General features: G+C 35.8%; 1 protein-coding gene across 1 annotated transcript in view; it reads left to right on the top strand.

Annotated features, from left to right (window-relative positions):
* Efcab13 (EF-hand calcium binding domain 13) overlaps positions 1 to 27,769 on the top strand; it is a 132,092-nt gene that overhangs the window by 20,799 nt on the left and 83,524 nt on the right. Inside the window, exons 9-17 of the mRNA XM_013033241.1 lie at positions 1,246 to 1,725; positions 5,490 to 5,561; positions 7,095 to 7,238; positions 8,418 to 8,549; positions 10,744 to 10,815; positions 14,175 to 14,318; positions 14,947 to 15,018; positions 19,201 to 19,251; positions 23,403 to 23,546. Of these exons, the coding sequence (XP_012888695.1) occupies positions 1,246 to 1,725; positions 5,490 to 5,561; positions 7,095 to 7,238; positions 8,418 to 8,549; positions 10,744 to 10,815; positions 14,175 to 14,318; positions 14,947 to 15,018; positions 19,201 to 19,251; positions 23,403 to 23,546 (1,311 nt within the window). The remainder of the gene's footprint in view (positions 1 to 1,245; positions 1,726 to 5,489; positions 5,562 to 7,094; positions 7,239 to 8,417; positions 8,550 to 10,743; positions 10,816 to 14,174; positions 14,319 to 14,946; positions 15,019 to 19,200; positions 19,252 to 23,402; positions 23,547 to 27,769) is intronic.

The following is a 27,769-nucleotide window of genomic DNA, read 5'->3' as shown; positions in this document are numbered from 1 at the left end:
GCTCTACCACTGAGCCACCTTCCCAGCCCCTGTTATTATAATTTGTGTGTCACTATTGGGGCATAAACTCAGAGCCTGGGCTCTGTCCCTGAGCTTTTTTGTTCAAGACTAGTGGAGCTCTTGAGCTCTACTTGAACTACTCCTGGCTCTTTGCCGATTGATTGGAGATAAGATTCTCACAGGCTTTCCTGCATCAGAGGGTTGCAAACTGTGAACCTCAGTGATTACAGATTATAGTAGGCCACCAGTATCTGGCTTTATAATATGTTTTGAAATCTGTTTTGAGTCCTTTTTTCTAACTTATAAATCAGGGAGATAAAAATTTAATGTAACACTATTTTAAAAAGTTGATTTATAAGCTGGGCACTGGTGGCTCACCCTTGCAATCCTAGCTACTCAGGAGACTGAGATCTGAGGATCGCAGTTCAAAGCCAGTCCAGGCAGGAAAGTCCATGAAACTCTTATCTCCAATAAACACTCAGAAAACCGGAAGTGGTGCTGTAGCTCAAGTGGTAGAGCACTCACCTTGAGCTGAAGAGCTGAGGGACAGCTCTCTGGCCCAGAGTTCAAGCCCCATGACTAACAAAAAAGTTGATTTATAATATGACTTTCATCCTTTTTCTTTTATTTGTTCTTAATACATCAAGAGATAATTCAACTTTAAAACAAGATAGTAAACTAAGGAGATAATAGTATTTCACTTATAATCTGTAAGATATTCTGATATCCTTATTAATCTTTTAATAAAATTTCAGTTATTTTTATTCATCATTTAGTTTTTCTTCACTAATAGGTACATTAAAAAAATCTCTTCTTATTGCTCTGCATACCATTCTTAACACCTCCTCGTATCATTCAGTCAATTACCTATGCCTATAATTTTAAGAATTATCATTTTATTAACCTTATTAAAAATATCCTTCTCCTTGATCCCCCTTTTAGAATGAATAGCAGTGGCTAAATTAGAAAGATAAAAATTTAATATAATAATATACTGCAACCATTGTAGATTCACTATAACTTTAAATAGCTTTGGATGAAAGCATTGAAATATAAGGAACTATCAGACTGTTTATCTCAGTCAGTAGTTTATTGATGAAAATTTTCAACCTTTTAAATTTTATTTTACATATTTAAGCAACTTCTATTTCTTGAATGGCTTTTATGAAGATTTAGTTATTTTTTTGAAATAGAGTACAAACTGTACAAGTAAATGAAATAATTGAATATGTTTCTTTTCCTTAGCACCTGTGGAAGATTCAGGCTTGAAAGAAACTGGTACAAACAAAAGGTTATCATATATAGCTCCATATAAGAAGAAATCAAGTTCATCAAGACCATCTGAATCTTCATTATTAAAAAAGTTGGAGATGAAAAGCTTCCAGTCTTTTAGTAATGTTTTGGAGAAAGATGACTCTGAATATAAAGAACCAAAAGTTTCTTTGCAGCCAAGGAAGTTTTCAGATGTGGTTGACAGCAGTCATGTAGATGTCCAGGAACCATATTCAAAACATGAAACAGATTTACGAAAACTTTCAGAGAATGAAGAAACTTCTGACTCAAAATCTAAATCACAAAGCTTGAGGAGTAATACAAGCCTCAATAAGTTTCTGGAAAAAAGTGATATTACTAACATCTCCAAACCTCAGAAACCAGCTAGGACAAGGCATTCTACCCTTCTAAAACACATTTCATTTAAGGAAAAACCTGCAGTTAATACTCTGGGTCAGTACTATGCATGTAAATAAGAATTTAGGTCCTTGAGTTCGTTAGTCATCATAGAAATGAGTAGTCATTTGATAGTTGTAAGCATCTCTACTGTTAATTCTCTGAGTAACCACCACTTTTGATGCAGTAGGCCAATAAATATTATCTTGTGGTTTTGATGTTAGTTCCTTGCCAGATGCCCCATTTTTTTCAGGGGGTAGTGGGTAGAGAAGAATTTAACTTTGAGAAGCTTATTTGAGTTTCCTAGAAAGTAGAGGGCTTGTTTTCATTTGTGAATATTTATAATTCATTTAAAAAAGTGTGGAAGAAGTTCATGAAATATTTCTTTATAGTTTCATGTTTTAAATGATATTCATAGTACTTTAGATATTGTCCCCTATGGGTAGAAAATATTATGAGAAAACAATACTATATATTTAAGGTCTGTAAGAATTTATAGTCTTACTCAAAGATGAGTAATGATTTTTTCATATAAATGAATGTACTCCCCTTCTGCACTACTCCTAACACAGAAGTACTGCATATGGGAACTAGTTAAACACTTGCTAGAGTCTCTTGATGAAATTACCTAAGTAACTTACTATTAATGGAAAGAGTACTAGTCTTGTTAAAGAAATTTCATAACGTTTAAAATTTTCATTTAGTACTTAATGTAAGAGTTAAAAATGAGTGTTTAGTGAAAAATTAGTCATTAGTACCACTGATACATAGTCCAAATAATATAGTTGAATAAAGAAGGTAGGGAAGGTTAGGGCTATTCATTCTTATTTCTTTACTGAGTTGGTGCTATTACTCTGAGCCTCCTATTTCACAGGGATCTTTGTGTTTCAATAAGAAACAGTAAGCCCTGGATGGACAGAAAACCATAGATTAGTGGACATTTAGCCAGTAGGTAGAAGTGGCCTTCAGAAGAAAGTGATAGCTACCTGGTTTTGCTAAAACCAAATGATGTCAGCTACTACTACCATACTTATATTCTTTTTTTTTTTTTGTCAGTCATGGGGCCTGAACTCTGGTCCTGGGCACTGTCCCTCATCTCTTCAGCTCAGGGCTAGCACCCTACCACTTGAGCCACAGTGCCACGTCCAGCTTTTTGTGCTTATGTGGTACTGAGGAATCGAACCCAGGGCTTCATGCATGCAAGGCAAGCATTGTACCACTGAGCCACCTTCCCAGCCCAATACTTATATTCTTTATACAGAGAAGTATAAAATAAGTTATTTGATATGAGTTCTCCAAACCAATTGATGATAATTGGGCATCTATAAAATATGACCATGTCAATGATTTATATTGAAATACACTAGCCTTTCATCTTAATACATTACTTTGCACTCATAACATTTGATAATATAGTTAAACATATTGCCACATGCTCCTTATTTTCCTCATGTTAATATCTTTAGAATGTGTCATTCTGAAGACGATTAAGAAAAAAAATATCAAAATGGAAAAGAGCGCTGGGAATATGGCTTAGTTGTTGAGTGCTTGTCTAGCATGCATGAAGCCCTGGATTCAATCAATACCGTATAACCAGAAAAAAACGGAAGTGGTACTGTGGCTCAAGTGGTAGGGTGCTAGCCTTGAGCAAAAGAAGCTCAATCTCAGTGTCCAGGCCCTGAGTTCAAGCCCTAGGACTGGCAAACAAAAAATAAAAATGGAAAATAGTAAAAGACAAACAAAATCAAACCGGCAAGACTGACCATTCAGATGGGCTAGTTTTAGAATATACAGGCTTTTCATAGCACAAAGTTGTTCCAGTAAGACTCTTCACATCTTTCTAGCATCCAAGATGTATAAAAATCTCTAATCAATTTAAGTGCTTTTGACTTATGCCTGTAATCCCAGCCACTCAACAGATTCCAATTAATAAGCAAAAGGCCAAGCTGGAGGCATAGCTCAAGTGATAAGAGTGTCAGTCAGAGGCAAGCTGAGCAAGATTGCAAGTGTGTAGAGTCCAAGGCCTAGTAGAAAACACAAAAACCAAACCATACCACAACAGAACAAAACAAAACAAAAAGCCCTTTTATCAAGACCTGGAAATGTGGCTCAAATGGGAGAATACTTGTAGAGTGAGTGAGATGCCCTGAATTCAATCTTCTATTACATCAAGAGAAAAAAATTGAATCAAGTTCCTAGAGATTCAGGGAGAAAGAATTGGAGGGAATTTAGAGTTAGTGATAATCAAGATGTTAAATCTAGATGTTAAATGACATATTCCAGTTATTAGTCTAAGTTCAAGGTAGTATCTCTAGGGAGGTTTAGAGATTGTCTCTAAGGAGGTTTGTTTTTGTGAGAGTTTGTATATGAGGGAATTTTTTTATCAATAACTTAGAATTATTCATTGCAAAAATTCAGTTGAAGAGAGGGAAGAGCACGTATTTTTGGAAAAGAATGACTCAGAATCAATACAATTTCTCAGCTAAGAAAAATAGAAAAAAATTGATTGAAAATATATAGAGAGGCTGGGAATGTGGCTTAGTGGTAGAGTGCATGAAGCCCTGGGTTTGATTCCTCAGTATCACATACACAGAAAAAGCTAGAGGTAGAGCTATGGCTATAGTGATAGAGTGCTAGCATTGAGCAAAAGAAGCTCAGGGACAATGCCCAGGCCCTGAGTTCAAGCCCCAGGACTGGCAACACACACACACACACACAAACACACACACACACACACACACAGAAGAGACAGAGGGTGCTAATAAAATTATTGAATCTTGCTGGGCACCAGTAGCTCATGCCTGTAATCCTAGCTACTCAGGAGGCTGAGATCTGAAGATCACAGTTCAAAGCCAGCCTGAGCAGGAAAGCCTTTGAGACTCTTTTTTTTTTTTGTCGGTCGTGGGGCTTGAACTCTGGGCCTGAGCACTGTCCCTCAGCTCTTCAGCTCAAGGCGAGCGCTCTACCACTTGAGCTACAGCGCCACTTCCGGTTTTCTGGTGGTTTATTGGAGATAGGAGTCTCATGGTCTTTCCTGCCCGGGCTGGCTTTGAACCGCGATCCTCACATCTCAGCCTCCTGAGTAGCTAGGATTACAGGCGTGAGCCACCAGCGCCTGGCTCCTTTGAGATTCTTATCTCCAAGAAAGCACTCAGAAAACTGGAAGTGGCACTGTGGCTCAAGTGGTAGAGTACTAGCCTTGAGCTGAAGAACTGAGGGTCAGAGCCCAGGCCCAGAGTTCAAGCCCCATGACAAACAATAACAAGAATTATTGAATCCCTTTTGTTACTTTTCAGAGTTGGTGTGATTACTGTGGAAGGTTTATATCTAAAAATAGATATGAGACCTAGTAAGGGCTGGTTAATGTTGTCAAGGTGTCTAAAGAGATAGCATATTGATAGTGTATGGATTTCCATGCTGACATGAAATAGACTCCTGAGCCTTTTCATTGTCTATACAGAAAATCTTTTCTTTTACTCAGACCTATCAAGAACTTAGTATCTACCTGAATTATTTTCATCTATTGATATTGAAAAAGCAGAGTCTTATCGGGTTCTATCGTGTAATGGTTAGCACCCTGGACTCTGAAAAAGTAGAGTCTGTGCCTTACTTATTTTTGTATCACTTTATGTTTAGCACTAACATGCCTCAGTCATTGCTGAAAAAAAAGGAACTGACCTAATTTAGAAAGACTCCTCTTAGGAGAAAGTATATGAAAGAGAAATAAGATAATGAAATGAAAAATCAAATGGTTTTTCATGTGCATTTGTTGTTTATGCAAATTACAATGGAAAATATAATCTATTACTCTATTTTTATAGAAAATGAGTTGGTGAATTTAGATGACTTTATTACAACTCTCTCCAAGGAACAAAGTTTTCATGAATATGATGGTAGGTAGGAAACTTGCTTTAAAATGATTTGAAGGAAAGAATAGTTAGGTTGGGAAGAATAAAGTTCAATTTGGACAACTATTTAAAACTCCTGTGATTCATAGGCAAGTAAAATGCTACTTTAAAATAATCTTGGGGGGCTGGGAAGGTGGCTCAGTGGTAGAGTGCTTGCCTTGCAAGCATGAGGCCCTGGGTTCGATTCCTCAGTACCACATAAGCAGAAAAAGCTCGAAGTGGCGCTGTGGCTTAAGTGGTACAGTGCTAGCCTTGAGCTGAAGAGCTTACGGACAGTGCCCAGGCCCAGAGTTCAGGCCCCACGACCAACCAAAAAAAAAAATCTTGGTATGTCAGAGTAATAATAGGAACCTGCTGTCTCATCTGAATTTTATGAACTAAAAACTAGTACATAAATATTTAGCAATGCTAATAATAGTGAGGTGATCCAATATGTAATTAGACACATTGATTAAGATTTGATAGGTGATTGATTTATTTGAAAATAAAACCTGTTTGAATGAAATGCCGGCATGGCTTTTATTTTAGAACATTTAAAACGCTTTATTTAAGTGTAATTTACATAACTTACCTATTCACTGATTTTTAGTAAATTGTGCAAATATCATCAGAATCCAGCTTTTGCTTGCAATGTTTACTTTTATACAAATAACTAAAAAATTTCCCAGAAGGCTTACAATAAGAAAGGAAAGATACTGTCTTGCTATTATGCTTTCTTCTGTTTATTTCTATGATAAAAGATTTCCCTAAAGATTTTCCAGATAAGAAAAAATTAATCCAAAAGTAAAGAGACTTCCTTTTATACCTAGATGAAGCTCTGATGTTAAAAGCTACATTTGGCATGTAGCTTAAGTACTTGTGTCAATTTCTTGAAGGTAATATAAACAAATCTACTTCTTCAATACTTCCCTATGAAATAAATCACTTACCAACTCAGTCACTGTTATATTGCTGTTCTTGTGAAGAGTAGAAAGGACACTTTCTGAAACTTTGTGGCATAGCTTTTGGAGGAGCGGCTTCAATTCATGATGCTCTATCACTTGAGCTATGTATGCCTCCACTTGTGTTTTTGGCTAGTTAATTGAAAATAAGAGTTTCATGGGTTTTTCATTGTTTCTAAGTAATAATGTATATCTACAGGAGATAAAATAAAGGGATTTACCAAGGAGTGAATTACATATTTCCACAGACTGGTATTTCAGCTTGTTATTAGAGATTGAAGATTTCCTGCTAATGAAAAATAAACTACCAGGGAGTTCAATTTGTTGAATTAGCTAGGAATTTTTCATATTTTTTATATATTTTTAGTTGTGATATTATCAGTGCATTTTAGGCATAGAAACTATAGAGAAAAGATACAAATATTTTGACTGATTTTGATACATACTGATCTTCACTATTATTAATCATGATGGCTATGTGCTTTTAATACATAACATTTCTGAAATGATTTCTATTTTTGTGACTGCTGGCACTAGATTGATTTACATTTAATACAAGTATGCTGCTTTATTTTAGTACTGACTAATGGCACTAATGCTGTTAAAAAATTTGAAGATGAAAAAGTTGACAGTGAGGATGTAAATACTTCTCTTGAAGAGTTTGGAATTCACCTCCCTAAGCCAGAAGTGGAAAAGCCTGTGGAATTGACTGAAGCTGATAGTAAGTGTTAACATTTTCAGGCAATTGTGATAACACATCTAGCACATGTGGCAGTTTGTTATTTTCCTTTGAATAATGATTTTTTTTCCTTTTCTTTTTCTTTTTTTTTGAGTCTGGTCGTGGGGCCTGAACTCTGGGCCTGGGCGCTGTCCTTCAGCTCTTCAGCTCAAGGCTAGCACTCTACCACTGAGCCATAACGCCACTTCTGGCTTTTTCTTTTTGCTTATGTGGTGCTGAGGAATCGAACGCAGGGCCTCATGCATGCAAGGCAAGCACTCTACCACTAAGCCACCTTCCCAGCCCCTGAATAATGATTTTTTTATTGGTTTTTGTCAGAAAAAAATGTCTATTAAGGTTAATTAAAGAGCACAAAAGTCCTCACATGTGTAACACAAAATGCTCAAAATCCTATTATCTAGAAATAACTAGTATTTATAGTCTTTTAACATTTTCTAGGAAAATGTTAAAAAAGAAAGAAAGTAGGGTTTGTGACCTTGCTAGCTGACCAGGTAGAAGTCAGGATACAAGATATATATTTTTGTATATTTTTCTTCTTTTTCATCATTAAATTCTCTCAAAATATATGCTGAATTTGTTCAGTTCTCCTTATTGCCATCTCTGTCACAGCAGGCACTGCAGGTTTTTCTGCCTTATCTTCCAGAGAGTCCATTTTTTATATAGCACAGTGATCTTTCATAAACTTTTAATAAGATAATTTATCTCTTCTATTCAAACACAAGATTTTCTTTTGAAATTCTAATAAAGCAAAGCTTTGTCTTGTCTGCAGTGTTAAATTTAAGGGTAGGAAGGAGGCAGAGAAGATTTTGGGAGGAAGAAATGGAGAAAACGCTATTTTCTTGAAATATTTTAGAATCCTCAAAGATATATTAAAATTGTGTTAAATGTTTTATTGTTTTGATACTTGAAAGTTGGGTATTCACTTATGCTATTGTTATTCTTAACTACAAAATTCTTAATTCTTGACTATTCTAAATAACAGTTTACCATATTGACTTCTTATATAAGTATGTTGTAAAACTTGTGTTTTTATCCACTATTTAGAATTGCCTCGTGTTACTGAAAATATTCAGAATCTCAGCCAGGAGCTGATGAGTATTTCTGACTCTTGACTTCTTATATAAGTATGTTGTAAAACTTGTGTTTTTATCCACTATTTAGAATTGCCTCGTGTTACTGAAAATATTCAGAATCTCAGCCAGGAGCTGATGAGTATTTCTGATACTTTGTCAAATGTGAATAGTGATTTAAAAAAAGATAACTTTCTAGATGAACTGAAGCTAGCAAAAGTTGGTGAGTATTACCTAAACTTAAGAGGCACACTATGTAACTTTATTTTCTGTTTTTGATGATAGCCAGTCTAACAAATATGAAGTGCTATTTCATTGTGGGTTTAATTTGCATTTTTTGTGATTAGAAATATTGAACATTTTAGTAATTCGTATGTCGCCTTCTTCTTCTCCTTCTTCTTCTCCTCCTTCTCCTTATTAGAAATATTGAACATTTTAGTAATTAGTATGTCACCTTCTTCTTCTCCTTCTCCTCCTCCTCCTCCTCCTCCTTTTTTGTTGTTGAGCTGTCGCTCATCTCTTCAGCTCAAGGCTAGTGCTCTATCGCTAGAGCCACAGCACCTACCAGTTCCAATTTTCTGAAGGTTTATTGTAGATAAGAGTGTCATGGAGTTTCCTGCCCGGCCTGGCTTTGAACCGCCATCCTCAGATCTTAGTCTCCTGAGTAGCTAGGATTATAGGTGTGAGCCACTGGTACCCGGCAGTACGTCTTCTTTTGAGAAATGTTCAAGACTTGTGCCCAATTTAAGGGTGTTTTCTTGCTATTAAGTAGTTTGAGTTCTTTATATATTTTAGATTCTAGCTCATTACTTGGTATATAATGTGCAACTATTTTCTCCCAATTCATGAATTGTCTCCTCATTCTAATTTTTTTCTTATCTGAAGAAGCCTCTTAGTTTGATACAGTCCCACTCATCTATTTTTTTCCTTAAGTTGATTGTGGCTTGGAGTTCTACCTAAGAAACTCCTGCCTAGACAAATGTCAGGGAGCTTTTTCTTTGTGTTTTCTTCTACTAGTTTTAGTGTCAGGTCTCAATTAGCTAGTGTTCCAAAATGGTTAAAATGTCTATATACACATGAAAATTAAAGAAAGTTCAGATTGTTTGACTGGTCTATAGAAAAAATATTAATATAAATGTATTAATATTCATTGAGTCCATTCAGGCTATATATTATGTCACCTTTTGAAAATGGCTTATCCCAGAAAACATAGAGTGGGTGACCAGGAAATGTTAAAAGACTATTGAAATTTTATAATTGCATTACTTGGGATAACTTATAGATTCAGGAGCAAAGTCTTTGTAGTTAGGAAGAGTGCTACTAAAAGAAGTATGACAAAACGTAACAATAGACATATGTAATTTTACTGTATAGTATAGTATTGGAAAACTTAAGTGTTCATTTAAAACCCATAGTAGCTTGGGTGGCTTATGCTATACAGGAGACCGAGATCTGAGGATCACAGTTCAAAGCCAGTCCAGAAAGGAAAGCCCATGAGACTTTATTTCCAGTTAAACACCAAAAAACCTGAAGTGAAGCTGCAGATCAAGTAAGCTCGGAGACAGCATGCAAGCCCTGGGTTCAAGCCTCAGGACTAGCGTACACACACACACACACACACACACACACACACACACACACACACACACACACACACACACACCAAATAACCTCCTCCAAAAACCCCTAAAATAATACACACACACACACACACACACACACACACACACACACACACACACACACACACACACACCCCAAATAACCTCCTCCAAAAACCCCTAAAATAATACATAGAAGGTAAAACATTATTAATTGTAGCTATATAAGTAAGTCATATATAATAGTCTTTTATATATTGGAAATGTATTTTGCTGGCAATACTTTGTTTTAGTTTTTGGTCACAGCTTACAGTAATTTTAAATTTTGGGAGTAAGCTTCTTTTTCTCAAATAGGGAAGAAAAGCTACTTTTCTCTTTTGTGATTGCCCTTTGACATACTAATCTTGTATTTGTGTGTTCTTGTATAAAATATGGGTATAAATATTTGTTAAGCATTACAGTGATATAATCATTGGAAACTGACAAAAGTCTTTAAACTTAGGTACAGAATTTTTAAAATTAAAGACTAAATTAGGACTGAAATGTACCTCTTAGTTTAATCTGGGGCTATGTCTTTATACTATATTTTAGGAATATAGACATATAGTTTCTCTTGATTGATGGAAGTTGAGAAATAAGCCTAAAGTCCATTATCTTAATCTATAAAATTATTTTTGGTTATTCAGAAATATGAAAAAGAAATATGATTTATTTCTGAGCATGTCAAATGATTTACAGATTTATAGATTTACAGACTGCTTCAGTGGAGCTGACTTTTGCTATGTAGGATAACCTATTAAAATTTTATTCTTACAGATGATGACAAAGTACAACTTAAAGAATTTGAGAAAATAGTAAAGAATATGCATGATGCCTCCAGGTTAAAAAGTAAGTACTAGATTGTTTTTCTTTCATTGGATTCACTTCTTTTTGCTTTAGATTTTTTTCCTTCACTTCTGGTTCTAATTTCTGGTTAAACAGATTGGCATTGATCTGAAGACAGACCAGTGAAACATGATTTTCATTAAATTTGGCAGCTTCTTTAATGAGAGAGAAAAATGCTTTTTGTGGAAAAGAGTGCTATTAAAAATTCTTTTTAATTACATTTTATTTCTGAGATACTGGCTTTAATTTTTTTCCAGATATAAGTATTCTCTGTGATATTAAGCCTCAGACATGGAAATCTATCATATAAATTGTTTTCTATTATTATAAAATTTCTCATAAGTCTTCTGCTGCTCCCTTTAGGAGAATTCATTATGCACTTTTTTTTAGTCTTCATTAAATAAAGTTGTCACACATTTTTGCAGAACATTTTTATAGTATTTTAAAAATGTTTTTATTGTTATTATAAAGATGATATGCAGAGGGTTTATAGCTATCTAACTCAGATAAAGAGTACATTTCTTTTTGGACAATGTTACCCCTTCCCTCACTTTTTCCAAGTTTTCCTTCCTGTCCCCACCTACAAGTTGTATAATTCATTTTCAATGAATTCATTTTCAGTGAGTAACAATGCTGCATTTTTCACCCTTTGTACCCCTATTTCTGCACCCTCTTTACCCTTCCAAAGACAGATAAATGAACAATAAGACAAAGAGAAAAGAAAAGAAAACAACAACAAAGAAAAAATCCTCTTTTCCATTTCCTGGAGTTCATTTCCATAAATATTATTTGATCAGAGGCACATAGGCATTATGCCTCTCTGTTTCTCCACCTAAGAATATCCTCCTTTGGTCTCACTGTGTGTGAATGCCTAGAGTCCTGTATAATTATCATGTCCTAGTGTATTTTAGATCTAGCTTATGCATATGAGAGAAAACATGCACTGTTTGTGTCTCTGAACTTGGCTTATGATTTGTGGTGGGACATTTGTGTAGTATTTGACCCCTGTTTTATTTAATAGTTAAGAAACAGGACAAAAAGTAAGTGAAGATAGTATTTTTGAAGGAGTATGCTTTTTGTTTGGAGAATATATGTTAAAATTTAACATCTCTGGTAATTTACTTGAATAAGAGTTTGAGTAACCCTTTGGTCAGTGAACATTCTTAGGAAAAGAAAAAACAACGCCATAAGTAAGTGGACAGGGAGATCAGTACAGAATCATTATGTATAAAAAGGAATAGCAATACTTCATTTTTTTCTGGAATGTAAAAATCCTAATACTATTCATTTAAGAAAAGTACTCAATGATCTTTCTGTTAAACTACATTACTGTGTCAATATAACTGCTGTCAGCATAATATATTAGTATTTAGTTTAACTTCGTTGTAGGAAACAAAACATAGAAATAGAGCCTCGGCTTTGGGCTAGACTGAGATGACCTTGTGTTTCTTTCACTTAACAGTGGTCATTCTTTCTGGGCCATTATTTTTTCCTTCAGCTAATAACATTATGTTTCTCATAGAGGGTCAACCATAATAGTAACATATATAGAGCATGTAACCTAGTATTAGAAACATATTGTGGGTTTAATAAATGGTAATTATAATTTTATTTCTAGTTCTGAAATCAGAGGGTAGGTCTCAAAAGTTTAGATAAGTAATATTTTATAAGAGGGAAAAGGAATTTTTTTTAAAAAGTTGAGTCATTGCATATTAAGGAGAGAGAATACAGGAAGGCAGTCACAGAGATCAAGGAGATGACATTGATATCCAGTGCAGAATAATGCTAGTAACTACGAGGAGGAATTATAATAAATGAGCTACCTGAGCAAGAAAGTGTTAATATGGCAGGGCCAGGGGTCTTGTTTGGAAGAGCCTGCTTGCAAGGTTGGCTGGCATATATGAACTTGGCTTTTAGAACGTTCTCTCCATTAGTAACTGATAAAGCAGGTTTACTGTACCCAGGCTATTTTTTGGAGAGGTTGGAATAGCCAAGAGAATAGTCATATAAATTTCTATGCTTTTCTTCAATATATACACAGAAAGTTGACAATGTCTGACCTTGTGGTTAAGATTTTAGATGTGAAACAGGCAATTCTAGGTATAGAAGCAGATGTAGGGTAGCCATTGTTGTAGATGACTTTAGAAGGGAGGTAAAGGCTTTTTGGAATGAGAAGGTGAAATTGCTTTGAGGCTAGGTTCATTTCTACAGTTGATAAATTATCATGTGGTCTAAGGCAAAGAGAGGATTATATCGAGATGCCAGACTCCTCAAAGTAATACATGATGATGATAGTAGAACAACATCATTGAATGAAGGCCTAAACCTTAAAGAGAAGGGCTAAGGTTTGGTTAAAATTGGAACAGTAATTGCCTGTCAACAAGAAAAGTGCCTCTCTGCTTCCTGATCCTATTAACATAGGATGATGAGTCAACTTCATTTAAGATAGTTATGCAAGGAAACTGTTTTTCAAGGAAAGCAAGCTTTAGTTAAAGAGGCAGAGTTGGTACATGTTTTCAAGGTGCTGGCAAAACTCAGATTGGTATTTTTAGTTACTTCCCAATGATGTTAGGGAAGCAGATGGTAAAACAAGATCTAAGGTAGCTAAGAAGGTAAGATTAGTATTTACTAATTCTCATTGGCTTTAATGATAATCATCATAATTTTATCTTATAAATACTGGATTGATTGGATCTTATTATATGTTTAATATAAGTTTTAGTGCTTTTCATTCCTTATCATCCACATCAACCCTGTGAATTGAATTATTTTCCCACTTTAGATCCATCACCATGAACATTATAGAGTGGTTAGGTAGAAATAATTTGTATAGGTCATGCAATTCTAGGTCACATAATTTGAAGCTGAGATATAAATGTGAGTCTATCTGACTTAACCATCACAGGGCTTGAAGCTAAATTCTAGATGCTAGGGTATAAATGAATCTCTGAAGAATTGAAAATAAAAAGTGAATGAGCTCTTGTATCATATTTACATTTTTCATGACTAGATTTTTTTATCTATATCAAAATGAGTTAATTTTGTTTGTTATAATTAAATCCCTATAGAAAAATTACTTTCTGTAATTGCCAGGAAAAAGTCAGCTATATATTTCTCACTTTGATTATGCTGATTTTATATCAGTACCAAAGAAATGTGAGCAACCAAGAACTCTCTTAATACTGAGGTGCTGGTCATGGAATTCTTTGAAGGCTGAATTAGTCTTATTCCTCAATTCAGGATGTAATAATAAAAAATGGGCTGCAACTGACAAAGATCTTTAATGATAGCTTTTGTTTTTTTGTTTTATATTTTAAAAATCAGATTCATTTAATTATAAAACATCTCTTTTCAATTTCTAGGCTTACAGGAGATTGCCTTAGCTCTTGATTCACTTGAAGGTGAAATGATAGCTGAGGAGAACTTGGAAGATTTTCTGAAAAATGTTGGGATTAAGTCACCTAAAGAAGAAGCAGAGAATATTCTTCAATCAGATTTTGTTTCTGGTAAACATTTTATTAATCAAAATTTTTTCCTGATAGAGTACCAATAAAAATTGTGCAAGCCCCTCTTTATAATTACTTAAAGATAATTAAAAAACTAAAAACATTGTGTAAGATATTTGCTTATGGAAGAACAAATATTGTAAATATTATATTTGAAAAGGAGACTTTCCTCTTCAAATTATCTCTTTTGCAGCTATGAATATATATATATGTATATATTTTAAACAATCAAGTCTAAAGTGTGTTGGGAGTGGAGTTGTAGAAATTCTCTCTGCTCAGAGATACCTTAATTTACTGAGTGAAGAACAACTTAAGAATTCAAGTTTTGTGAATAGAAATCCTAGCTTTGTCAACTTTGATCAAGTATAGTTAGTTATTGGCTTTTCTTGGCTGTTTGTTTTTTTTATGGATGGAATTAGCACTAGTATAATCTTCTATAAACTTATAGGGTTAGTAAGACAAACTGTTTGGACGTGAACCCAAAGAATCTTGTAAATAAAATGTTCAAGAAACATAAATATTTAGATATACATTTTTATGTAAAAATACATAAGTGTTTATTTAATGTTGGTTATTAGTCTTTTTGTATTACCAGTGCTTGTTTTTCACTTCCTTTGTTTTCATCTAGAAGGAAACATGGTGAATGTTAATGACTGGTTGAAAAGTTTGAAGGAGACCCCAAAATTTTCCAATTTTATTGGTAAGAGCTTTATGATAAAGCTGTTAGAAGACAACAATGCAGGATTCATTCAAAAGGTCATTTAGTCAAATACTGTTTGGTTCTTAAATCTTTATAGAAGTTACTTTGATTTGATTGTGGTTTGTCTCCTCTGAAACTAGTAATGAAGTTTAATCCAATTGTGAGGTATTAAGAGAGTAGAGACTTTATCTAATTGTGGCTTTTGGAGTTGAGGCCTTGGGGAACTGATTAGGACTACATAAGATCATTAGGATAGAGCCCTTGTGGCTTTATAAGAAAAGAGAGACCAGAGAACATATAGATATGCTACTATCTCTCACCAGGGCTATCATAACCATCTTGGAAGACCACTGTGAGATGTGATCCTTTGAACTTGGACCAGAGCTAATTGTAGGAAACGTCAGTACCCCACTCTCATCGAGTTGCCAGTGGCTCATGCCTATAATGCTAGCTACTTAGGAGGCTGAGACCTTAAGGATCTCAGTTTGAAGCTAGTCTGGACAGAAAAGACAAGGGTTTCTCCCATTATCCAGCAAAATACTGGACTGGAGACATCACTTAAGTGGTGAACATGAGGTGAACATGAGGCCATGAATTTGAGTCCCCAGTATTATCTAACTGGATGCTTAGGAGAAAACTAGAACTCTCAAAGCAATTCAGATTTCACTGTTGCCCAGTTGTTGCTTCTAATTTTATCTCATTGTAGTTAGAGACATGTAGCTAGAGTTTGATAGTTCCTCTGTTCATTAAAAGTGGAGTCTCCTATCTTTTCTTTTTTTGAGAGGGGTGTTGGTAGTATTGAGAACGCAGGGCCTTGCACTTGCTAGGCATGTGCACTATCACTTGAGTTACACCTGTAACCTCCTTTTATTTCTTGCTCTAGTTATTCTTTTTTTTTCAAATAGGGTCTGGTGATTTTTGCTTGGGACTGCCTGGATCACAATCCTTGCTATGCCTCTAGCAGACATGTGACACCACACTCATTCCTAAAAGTGGATTTTCTTCAGTTTTTATATGCTTCTTTCAGAAATCAAATTAGTTAGCTGTAGGGATGTACTAATGATAGGATACACTCATTCTTTCTGTCTTGGAAGTCCTTATAGCTTTTTTAAAATAACCCATTCCACAGTGAATATTACAAAAGTACATCATATACATGTTTGAAAACAGAATAATGAGAACCATTCAAATTATTTAAAAAAGATATAGATAAACTTTTAAAGCTTAAAAAATAGCCCACCCCTGACAAGAGGAAAAAAACTGGGAGAGAGTGAAGGAGTGACATTGTCCAAAAAGAAATGTACTTTTTACCAGACTTACGTAACCATAACCTCTCTGTACATCATCTTTATAGTAACAATAAAAAATTTAATTTATTTTGGACAGCTATAGAACTAGAATTTTATTACATATTTTTGGTAGAATTCTTCTCTTATTTTTCCATTCCTGGAATCATATACATTTGGACTTTTTTACTGGTTAAAATAGCTTTCCAGAAATATGAAAACAACTTATTTTCTCATTTCTTTTCACTAAATTAATCTTTTTTGTATCGACAAATTTCCCTTGAATTCCTCTACACTGACCTGTTTTTAAAACTTCTATATCAGAGGACAAAATAATCTATTAAATGATAGTTACTTTTAGATAAAGTTTAAAATAATTTATTTTACATTTCTTTCAGCCAATTTTGAAATGATTTTTTAGAAATATACTTTAGAAGTATGAATTCTTTTCTAGAAAAATTAAGGAGGTTGGTTGTGGGTTTTCTAGTCCAAATGTGTGCTAAATATGAGACCATGAGTCTCTTTAGAATAGACTAAGGTAGCTGGCAGGAACAAAAGATGTGGGAAGGAAAGCTGAAAGAGAATTGGAGTTGGAAGGTTTTGTAAAGAATGAGGGGAACATTTTTACTGAAATAGTGAGTTCATTGACATAATAACTAGAGAAACATTGATATGTGTTCACAGAGGAATAGCCCAGCCAAGTCCTAGACACTTAAAAAATAATTTTAAGCATAAAGAAAAGAATTATGAGCTACACATGGTGGTGAATGTCTGTAATCCTAGAACTTGGGAAGTGGAGACAGGAGGATTGTAAATTTGATGCCAACCTGTACTACCTAGCAAGACCTGTCACAAAAAATGAAAAGAGGCATAGCTCAAGTGGGAGAGCACTTCCTAATGTAAGGTCCTGGGCTCAAAGCCCAGTTCAGAAAAACAAAACAAAAACAAAGAAACAAAACCCCAGGTTATTTACAACTAAAAAAGGTTATAAATACACAATTATTGGAGTAGAGAAAACTTTCAAAGTGAGCTTATAGAAAATTATCAGAGTGGAAAGTAGACTGCTCTTAAGGGGGACCCACACTTGTCTTGCAAGTACCTTATTGAGTGCCATATCAAAGAGTGTAGATGTAAAAGAGGTTATTAGTTTTATTGCTGTGATCAAAAGATTTAAATCTATGTACTAAATTATATGTTGTATGTATATTTTCTGTATTGTAGCCTTGAATGAGATCATCAATACTTTGGACCACCTGGAAGACAGTTATCCGTCTGATAAAGAAAAATATTCTGATGTAGTTGAAAAGACTTATTTTACTGATGATACTCATCAAGAAATACTTAACAACTTGGAGCAGACAATCACACCCTGTAATAAACATTTTTAAATATTTTACTTTATTTTTTTTAAATTAAGGAACATCAGATGTAGGCTTTTTAGTTTGAATATTTGATATTGTTCTTCTAAATTTTGATCTGAGGATTTCAAATTACTTTACCAAGTATTAATTAGAAATTTCTTATTTATCACCAAAAGAACACCATGAACTTTATTGGACCAGTTTGCTATGGATCATATTTAGTACTACACCTATGTTAAATCCATAGAAGTTATTGTTGTTAAATGTCTGGGTAATCTCATAACCTGAATTGCCAAACTGATCTCAAAATATTTCTGAATGTTGTGGTATGTTATTCAATTGATGTCTGTTGCTAGAGTAATTTTATTCCAAAGTTAATACTTTTACTATTATATGCTTTATAGTGCTCTTAATATTTGTTGTGTAACTTTTTTAAAAGTAAAAAAAAAGTATTATTGAATAGTTACCTTGCAATTGGTTTTGTTTATCTAGACAATGGCTATTGTTGTATGTCAATTTTCAAACAATTTACTTGATCTGTCTATACTCTCACCTCAGATATATCTTATGCATGCCTTTCCTATAAGTTTAATTTTGTCAAAAAATGACAATGAATATTTGTCAATGTCTGGAGACAGTTTTGGTGATTAGGGTGGATGAGGAAGGATTACTAGCATCTACTTAGCAGTGGCAAGAGATGCTGCTAAATACTCTGCTATTTATATTACAGCACCATCTCCCCAAATAGTTATCTTGAACAAAATATTGATTAACGCTGAAGTTCAAAAAAATTACTGTTTTAGAGTTATTTCTAAAAATCGCTTTATCCTATTTTAAAAGTATTTTTATAGTTTAGTTGTTTTGTTTATCTTACTTAGACAAAAGTTAATTTATCTGTATTTTAACCTCCGTTTGTTACAAGGTAACATCTGGACTAGCTGTGAGTTACAACTGTTTGTTAACTACAAAAAGGTTAATGTAGACAAATAGATTTTATTTCTAATGATTATCCCTCAAACAGATCTCAGTATCAGTTTGCATCTCTGTAGGAAGCATGTAGGATAAATGAATGCAAGTGCAGTTTGCCCTTAGGAAAAACTCCAGGATTAGATAGTAGTTAGCTGGGTAGGTAAGGAGAGTTAGATACATGTAATTATTCAGATGGTGAGTTTATGAAAACAAAGTGAGAGAGAAAGGAAGTACCAATGCTATTAGAAACTGTCACATTTAAGGAATTGGTGGCGACCACAGAGGGGCTTTAGGAATGAGAAAGAAGAGTAAGAAAATCTTGATAGTTTGAGAGACTGAGGAAGATTTAACAACTCCATTACTATGAGTCTATACATGTCTTTAATATGTTTGAATCAGTTTTACTCCCTCTATCAGTCTCCTTTCAGCCAGGTAAGATTTCAAAGGAGGGAATCCCAGGGATAAATGTGAATGAGAAAAGAAGTTTTAATTGTTGCTTTCCTTCCAAACTTGCTAATGTCAAGATGCCGTTCTTCATTGTATCATCTCTGTCTCTAAATTTTCAGATTTTAGAAATGAGGCTGTACCTTCAAATCTGAAGTTGCCGGAGATGAATGGTGAGTAAGAACTTTCCAAATGAGAAAAATTCCAAATAAGAGGCTTTTATTTTTTTCAGATTATTGTCAAGTACTAACTGCATTCCTAATCTACCCTGGGCACTTCAGGTATATTATTATTTCCAAATAGTAATCAGATCTTTAAAGATGAAATTTCTGTATGTCTTAGCTCTGTGCCATTATTATGAACATTCAACTCCATTTTTTTCCCAGTTCTGTAGATACTCCCTTTTATTTTACTCTCAATCTTTCCATTTCTTGAGATATTCTCTCCTGACTCTCTTTGCTTATATTTTGTGTTTCACAGTAGTTATACTATAGTGTAGTATTGTTGGGTCAAGGACTGTTGCATCTCTAGAAAGTAGCACAATCCTAGTTCTTTTCATACTAAAAAAATAGCTATTATTAATAGCTCACACTTACATTTACTGATATTGTTCCAAATATCTTATGATAATTTATAAATATTAACTGAATGAATAGATCTGTGTTATCATTTTAGCTTCTTATTTATTACTGCTGTATTTGTATAGCCATACTACAACTTATAATTAAAACTGGCTCAATTTGTTCTTGGTTCCATCTGTTTTTGTGTGCTATTTTATTGGTATACATTTCCTGTCAGATAAACTGACAAACTTGGTTCAGATTTTTCTTCTTTTCCTTTCTTTCTTTTTCTTTTCCCTTTTCTTTTTGCCAGTTCTGGGACTTGAACTCAGGGCCTGGGCACTGTCCTCGAGTGTCTTTGTGTTCAAGGCTAGTCTTCTACCACTTGATTCACTGCAACACTTCCAGTTTTTTTCCTGAGAAGTTTATTAGAGATAAAGAGTCTCATGGATTTTTCCTGCCCAGACTGGCTTTGAACCACTATCCTCAGATCTCAGCCTGTTGAGTAGCTAGGATTACAGGCATGAGCTACCAGCACCCAGCCTAGCTCAAATATTACGTCATGTTCTATGACACTTTCTTCTGAGTTCATCACTCACTAAATGAAGTGAGAAAACTCAGTTAACCTTCTCAGTACTTCTATACTTTCTTATGTATTTTTTTCTCACAGCAGTGTTGACAATCATAAGTTAAAATTTTGTTTATACAGATTACAAATTCAGTCTCTTTTCATCAAGAAACTTACAGGAAACTGTTTTGTGTGTGTGGTACTGAACCCAGAACCTGGGTTTGCTAGGCAAACACTATATCATTTGAGCTATACCTTAGGCCCCCTTAAAAAAATACTGCTTTTGAGATAAGGTATTGTTGATTTTGACCAGTCTGCCCTAAAACTTGCAAACTTCCTGCCTTAATTTAAGGGAGTCACTGGGATTATAAGCATATGTTACCACACCTAGCTACTGGAAACTTTTTGATAAGAGGGATTGAATTTTTTTTTTGTTCTTAGCAGCTTTAAAAATAATTATTAGTGGCCAGGCGCCAGCGGCTCATGCCTGTAATCCTAGCTACTCAGGAGGCTGAGATCTTAGGACTGTGGTTCAAAGCCAGCCTGGGCAGGAAAGTCTATGAGGCTCTTATCTCCAATAAACCACTAGAAAACTGGAAGTGGTGCTGTGGCTCAAGTGGTAGAGTGCTCGCCTTGAGCTGAAGAGCACAGGGACAGTGTCCAGGCCCAGAGTTCAAACCCCACGATGGACCAAAAAAAAAAATTATTAGTAGTATGGGGCTGGGATGGTGGCTCGGTGTAGAGTGCTTGCCGCACATGCATGAGGCCCTGGGTTCGATTCCTCAGCACCTCATAAACAGAAAAGACTGGAAGTGGCACTGTGGCACAAGTGGTAGAGCACTAGCCTTGAGCTGAAGAGCTCAGGGATAGTGCCCAGGCCTAGAGTTCAAGCTCCACAACTGACCAAAAAAAAAAAAAAAGTAATAATTATTAGTAGAAGGAATATAGTTCTATTATGATACCATGGTATTTTTCCCAAGTGACCTGTATAATGCAACATTTTTCAGAATATGGAAATATATACATATATACATTTATATGTATATTCACACATATATGACTTAATTTTCAGGTTGAAGATAAATGAATCAGATATGATATAGATGAAAAATTAGAAGGATCAGTACAGATTGTTTTATATTTTAATTTGGGTGAGAACAATGGTCCCTCTTGGCTTATAGGGGTTATACATATGCAGAGAGATATGTTTAGGGAAGTGCAAGGCTAAAATGAGGTTCATACTCCACCGAACTCTCCAATACTTGAACATCCATGCTTGATTTTGGCTGCCTACAGAAGGTTCCATGTAACATGTAACATTTGTGTAGTTCATACAAAAAATGTGCAATCTAGATTGGCAGAGGTCTTGGGGGTCAAGAGCTTCAATCTCACATTTTAGCCTCTGTATGTGTGTGTGTGTGTGTTTGTGTGTGTGTGTGTGTGTGTGTGTGTGTTGGTCCTGGGACTTGAACTCAGGACCTGAGTACTGTATCTGGGCCATCTTTCTCTTGCTGGCTTGGATCAGTAGTGAAGCCTCTCATTCTGTTTTTTTCTACCTTAGCCCTAACCTTCTCTTTTCTTTTTTTTTTTTTTTTGGGTCCGGTCGTGGGGCCTGAACTTTGGGCCTGGGCGCTGTCCCTCAGCTCTTCAGCTCAAGGCTAGTGCTCTACCACTTGAGTCACAGCACCACTTCCGGCTTTTTTTTTTTGTTTATGTGGTGCTGAGGAATCGAACCCAGGGCCTTAGGCATGCAAGGCAAGCGCTCTACCACTGAGCCACCTTCCCAGCCCCAGCCCTAACCTTCTCTAACATACTCCCTACCTTTGAATTTCAACAATAAAGGATTAGAAATTCTTCTTTTTTTTTTTGTCAATTGTGGGGCTTGAACTGAGCATGGGTGCTTTTTTTTGCTCAAGACTAGCACTATACCACTTTAAGCTACAGCTCCACTTCTGGTTTTCTGGTATTTAATTGCAGATAAGAATCTATTAGCCTTTGGAGTAGTTAGGATTACAGGTATGAGCCACCAGTACTCAGCAAGATTCTTCTTTTACCTGTGCTCTATCTGTTGAATAACCTAGTGTCTTCCTGGGTTTCTATATACTGTATGGTTTTTCTACTCTTAGGGTGGCCCTTCTCAAATCCGCGTCAAGGTGACTTGCTGTTTTCTATCTTTTGAATTGAAAAGAGTTTTTAACTTTTAAATGAGAATTTCTTTCATTCAAAAAATTGTTTTCATGGGGCTGGGAAGGTAGCTCAGTGGTAGAGTGCATGCCTTGCAAGCATGAAGCCCTGGGTTCGATTCCTCAGCACCACATAAACAGAAAAAGCCAGAAGTGGCGCTGTGGCTCCAGTGGTAGAGCGCTAGCCTTGAGCTGAAGAGCTGAGGGACAGCGCCCAGATCCAGAGTTCAGGCCCCATGACCGGCAAAAAAAAAAATTGTTTTCACAAAATAGAAAATGCATCTTGTATGCTTATCAATTATATATGAATCAGCTGGGAATGTGGCTTAGTGGTAGAGTGCTAGTCTAGCATGCAGGAAGCTCTGGGTTCAATTTCTCATTACCATATAAACAGAAAAAGCTGAAAGTGGTGCTGTGGCTCAAGTGGTAGAGTGCTAGCCTTGAGCAAAAGCAACTCAGGGACAGAGCCCAGGCCCTGAGTTCAAGCCCCAGAACTGGCCAAAAAAACCCAAAAAGATTCATTTAAGAATTATCTAACTCAAATATCATTTTGAACATATCTTTATTCAGAAAGCCATAATGATTTCCAGTGACTGAAGCAGATTAACTATGGACAGTGGCTTCAATGCCCATTCCTCTCCTTCCTCTTTCCCTCCCTTCCTTCTTTTCTTCCTTCCTTTCTCCTTTTTCTCCTCTTTCTCTTTCTCCTCTTCTTCCCCCTTCAATATCCCTTCAGTTCTCCAATATCACCTCTTCCTTCCTCCTTTATCTTCTTTTGGCAAAAAGAAAAAAGCCGGAAGTGGCGCTGTGGCTCAAGTGGTACAACACTAGCCTTGAGCTGAAGAGCTGAGGGACAGCGCCGAGGCCCAGAGTTCAGGCCCCATGACAGGACCCCCCCCAAAAAAACTATATTAATAGCTCCCCATAAGTTCTATTACCAGATGCAAATGGAGACTATTAAGTAATGAGGAATATATCTTGTCTCTGCTATTGTGATTTTACTCTTTTTGCAGCTATAGAGCTACTCTTAGCTATTACCCAAATTCTCCAAGATGACCTTGTTGATGTCTCTGACCTCAAGACATTATTAGTGAAGGATGACCTTGATACAGCTAATGTTGTACTTACTGAAATATTAAGAAATTTACCTGAATATGGTTAATAGTTTAAATGCATTAAAAATTTTAAATTTCTTGGTAATGGAAAATAATACATAATGTGAGGGGTTTCATTGTGCTATTTCCATACATGCATATAATACTTTTTGATCATATTCACACCTTTTATTACTCTTACTTTCTTTCCTCCTAACTCTCCCCTTAAAAAAACTTCCTTACAAATTTTTATATGAGCTTCATTATGACCTTTTCATGAATACATTATGATATATTTTATATTCTGCTCCTACCCTCTGTTTTATGCCTCCTACTGGTTCCATCCAAACAATCCTAAATGATAATCATCCCTTCCCCTCCTCCTCTTCCTCCTCCTTCTTGTTTTTTTATCTAGATTCTAGGAAAACACTTGGTGTTTATTATTTTCCAAATCTGGCTTATTTTGCTTAATAGGATGATCCCTAGTCCCATCTATTTTTCTGAAAATAACAATTTCATTTTCTTTTTTGCCTAAATAATACTCCATTATGTGTATTTACTGTGTTTTAAAGTGCATTCATCTGTTGATGGGCATCTGGTCTGATTGCATAACTTGGTTATTGTGAATACTACTGCAATAAATATGGGTATGCAGGTATCTTTATAGTATGTTGTCTTATTTTCCTTTGAGTATATGACCAAGAATGGTGTAGTAGGCTTGGGCTCGGGCACTGTCCCTCAGCTCTTCAGCTAAAGGTGACTGCTGTACCGCTTGAGCCACAGCACCACTTCCTGTTTTCTAGTGGTTTATTGGAGATAAGATGTTAGGGAAATGAACCCTAAGATATGTATTCAAATGTTTTTTTCTTTCATGCGATTGTTTCTAACACATTTATAAGATTATTTCTTTGTTGCTTTGTATGTCCCTCCCCCACAGTATAACCCGTGCTTTCACTGTATTTGATGTCGGTATAATTTGTGGAGGGGAAGGGAAAAAACAAATCATTTAAATAGGGATACAGGTGGACCCATTACAACAATGAGACGGACAAGTTGTTATGTCGAAAACGAACTTTACAACTTTGGTGGGGGGAGGGAGGAGGATTGAGTGGGGGGAAGGGATGGGAAGGGGAAACAAAGGAGGAGGCTACAATGCTTGATAAGAAATGTACTCATTATCTTGCCCATGTAATTGTATTTTCACAATAATAATAAAAAAAAAGAGTCTCATGGACTTTCTTTCCCTGGGCTGGCTTTGAACTATGATCCTCAGACCTCAGCCTCCTGAGTAGCTAGGATTACAGGCATGAGCCACCAGCACCTGGCCTGCATTTTGTTTTTAATCTGACAGAAGCTAACTAATAAAAAGTATCTAAGTATTTAAGAAATTGCAGTTGTTAAAAATGTAACAAGTTTGACAAGAAATGTACCTGTAACCCATCTGTACATCACCTTGACAATAAAAAAAATTTTTTTTTTAAAAAAAGAGTCTCACAGACTTTTCCTGCCCAGGCTGGATTTGGACCATGATCCTCAGATCTCAGCCTCCTGAGTAGCTAGGATTACAGGCATGAGCCACCGGTGCCCGGCTGTAGTAGGATTTTATGCTTTTTGTATTTTTGAGGAACCTCCACACTGATTCCTATAATGACAATACTAATTTATTCTCACCACCAGTGTAAAGGAGTTCCTCACTATTCTCCAACTCCTGCATCATCATCATTTGTAGTTACTTGTTACCTTGTTGATAGTATCTGTGACTAGGGTGAGATGGAATTTCAATGAAGAATTGATTTGCATTTCTTTTATGGCTAATGATGGTGAAAATTTTATGTGCTTATTTAGCATTTGTCCTTTGTTTGAAACTGTTGAATTAGCTTGGCAACTTATTAATTGGGTCATTTGTTCTTTTAATGTTTAGTTTTATGATCTCTTTATGTATTCTAAGTATTATTTCCTTGTCATATAAACAGATGAATTATTATTTTTAGTTTTAGTTTTGTTGGTTGTGGGGCTTGAACTCAGGGCCTGAGTCCTGTCCTGAGCTCTTTTTGCTCAGGATTAGTGTTCTACCACTTTGAATTACAGTGCCACTTCCAGTTTTCAGGTAGCTAATTGGAGATAAGGGTCTCATAGACTTTCATGCATGGGCCTACTTCGAACCATGATTTTCAGATCTCAGCCTTCTGAGTAGGTAGGATTACAGGTGTGAGCCATCAACACGCAGCTTTGAAAACTTTTTTTCTACTTTGTAGACTTTTTTTGTAGTAGAGATTGATTTTAGGAGAAATACTTTCCTTTTTTCCCATTTAGTACCAGGTTGCTATAGATTTGCCATACATATGCTTTATTTTATTGAGGTATGTGCCTTCTATTTTTAGTTTCTTCGGGGTTATTATCACTAAGAAATGGTGAATTTTGTTAAGATATTTTCTACAACCATTGAGAGGATATGTGTCCAACTGTGTTTATGAGCTGTATTGTGCTTATTGATTTGTATTATGTGTTAAACCTTGTATCCTTGGAATTAAACCAGTTTTGCTTACAATGTGGGGTCTTTTTGATATGTTGTTGAATTCATTTGCACATATTTTATTTTGATATTTTATACTTATTTGTATGAAGGAGATTGATCTATAGTTTTCTTTTTTGTTGTGTCCTAATCTGGTTTTGGTATCATTCTAACAGTAGCTTCATAGAATGGGTTTGCTAGTATTCATCCCTTTTCTATTTTATAGGAGCACTGGTGTTTGTTCTTTAGGAGGCCTAATAGAAATTGGCAGTGAATCCTTCTGATTCCAGGCTGTTCTTTGTTGGGGGCTCCTTGTTTTGTTTTATGCCAGTCCTGAGGCTTAAATTTAGTGCCTGGTTCTGTCCCTGAGCTTTTTTGCTCAAGTCTAGCACTCTACCACTTGAACTACTTCCAGCTTTTTGGTGCTTAATTGGAGGTATCTCTTAAGGACTATCCTGCTCAGCCTGACAGTCCTCAAATCTAGCTGGCGTTACAAGCGTGAACCATGGGTAACTGGCTAACAGTGTTAATTTAGTCTGTAGTAGACAAGTGGAAGCTACAGAAGGATTGTGTTTATAGGGGTGATTAGATTTGTTTTTTAAGATACAGATCTTCTTTACCCAATTGTGGGAAATAAATGGAAGAGGATGAGACTGGAGTTATAGGCTTTTAAAGGATGCTATTTTAATTCCACAGGAGTTAGGTAATGCAATACATTCAGTAAGTATTAGAAACAAAGAGAAGCTGATAATTCTGTTCATATAAGAAATAAGAGGGAAGAAGTAATCAAGGCTGACTTCTTTTTTTGGGGGGGGTCTGGTCATGGGCCTGAACGCTGTCCCTCAGCTCTTCAGCTCAAAGCTAGCGCTCTACCACTTGAGCCATAGCGCCACTTCCGGCTTTTTTTTTCTGGTTATATGGTGTTAAGGAATCGAACTCAGGGCCTCATGAATGCAAGGCAAGCGCTCTACCACTGAGCCACCTTCCCAGCCCCTCAAGGCTGACTTCTAAGCTTGTAGCAATTTTTATAACTTGCTTGTTAGCTTCAGATTTATCAACTAATTTAAAAACATGCCAACCAGAGTGACTTGAACCTGTAATACTAGCTATTTGGGAGACTGAGAATAGGAGAACCATAATTCAAGGCCAGCAGGGACAGGAAAGCTCATACCATACCAAGGGTCTGGGAAGGTGGCTCAGTGGTAGAGCACTTGCCTTGCATGCATGAGGCTCTGGGTTCAATTCCTCAGCACCATATAAACAAAAAGAAAAAAGCCGGAAGTGGTGCTGTGTCTCAAGTGGTAGAGCGCTAGTTTTGAGCTGAAGAGCTGAGGGACAGCGCCCACGCCCAGAGTTCAGGCCCCATGACCGGACCCAAAAAAAACAAAACAAAACAAACAAACCATACCTAGGCTCAGTGGGCATGCCTGGCATGACAAGTCCCTATGGGAGGCTGTGATTGGGAAGATCAAGCTGTCAGGCTGGCCTGGGCAACAAAGTTAGGCCAGAGTGAGCTTACACACACACACACACAGACACACACACAAGGCCAGAGTGAGCTTACACACACACACACACACACACACACACAAGGCCAGAGTGAGCTTACACACACACACACACACACACACACACACACACACACACACACCCTTTTGGCAAAACTAATGGAAGGGACTTGATGAACATCTTTTTTCTGTGTGTGTGTGAAAATACCGTACAGAGGAGTTACAATTACATGGGCAAGGTAATGAGTACATTTCTTATCAAGCAT

Source organism: Dipodomys ordii, unplaced genomic scaffold (assembly GCF_000151885.1).
Source record: "Dipodomys ordii isolate 6190 unplaced genomic scaffold, Dord_2.0 Scaffold165, whole genome shotgun sequence".
In the NCBI taxonomy this organism is placed as follows: Eukaryota; Metazoa; Chordata; class Mammalia; order Rodentia; family Heteromyidae; genus Dipodomys; species Dipodomys ordii.
Note: the sequence above shows the minus strand (reverse complement) of the source record. Positions and strands in the feature narration are given on the sequence as shown.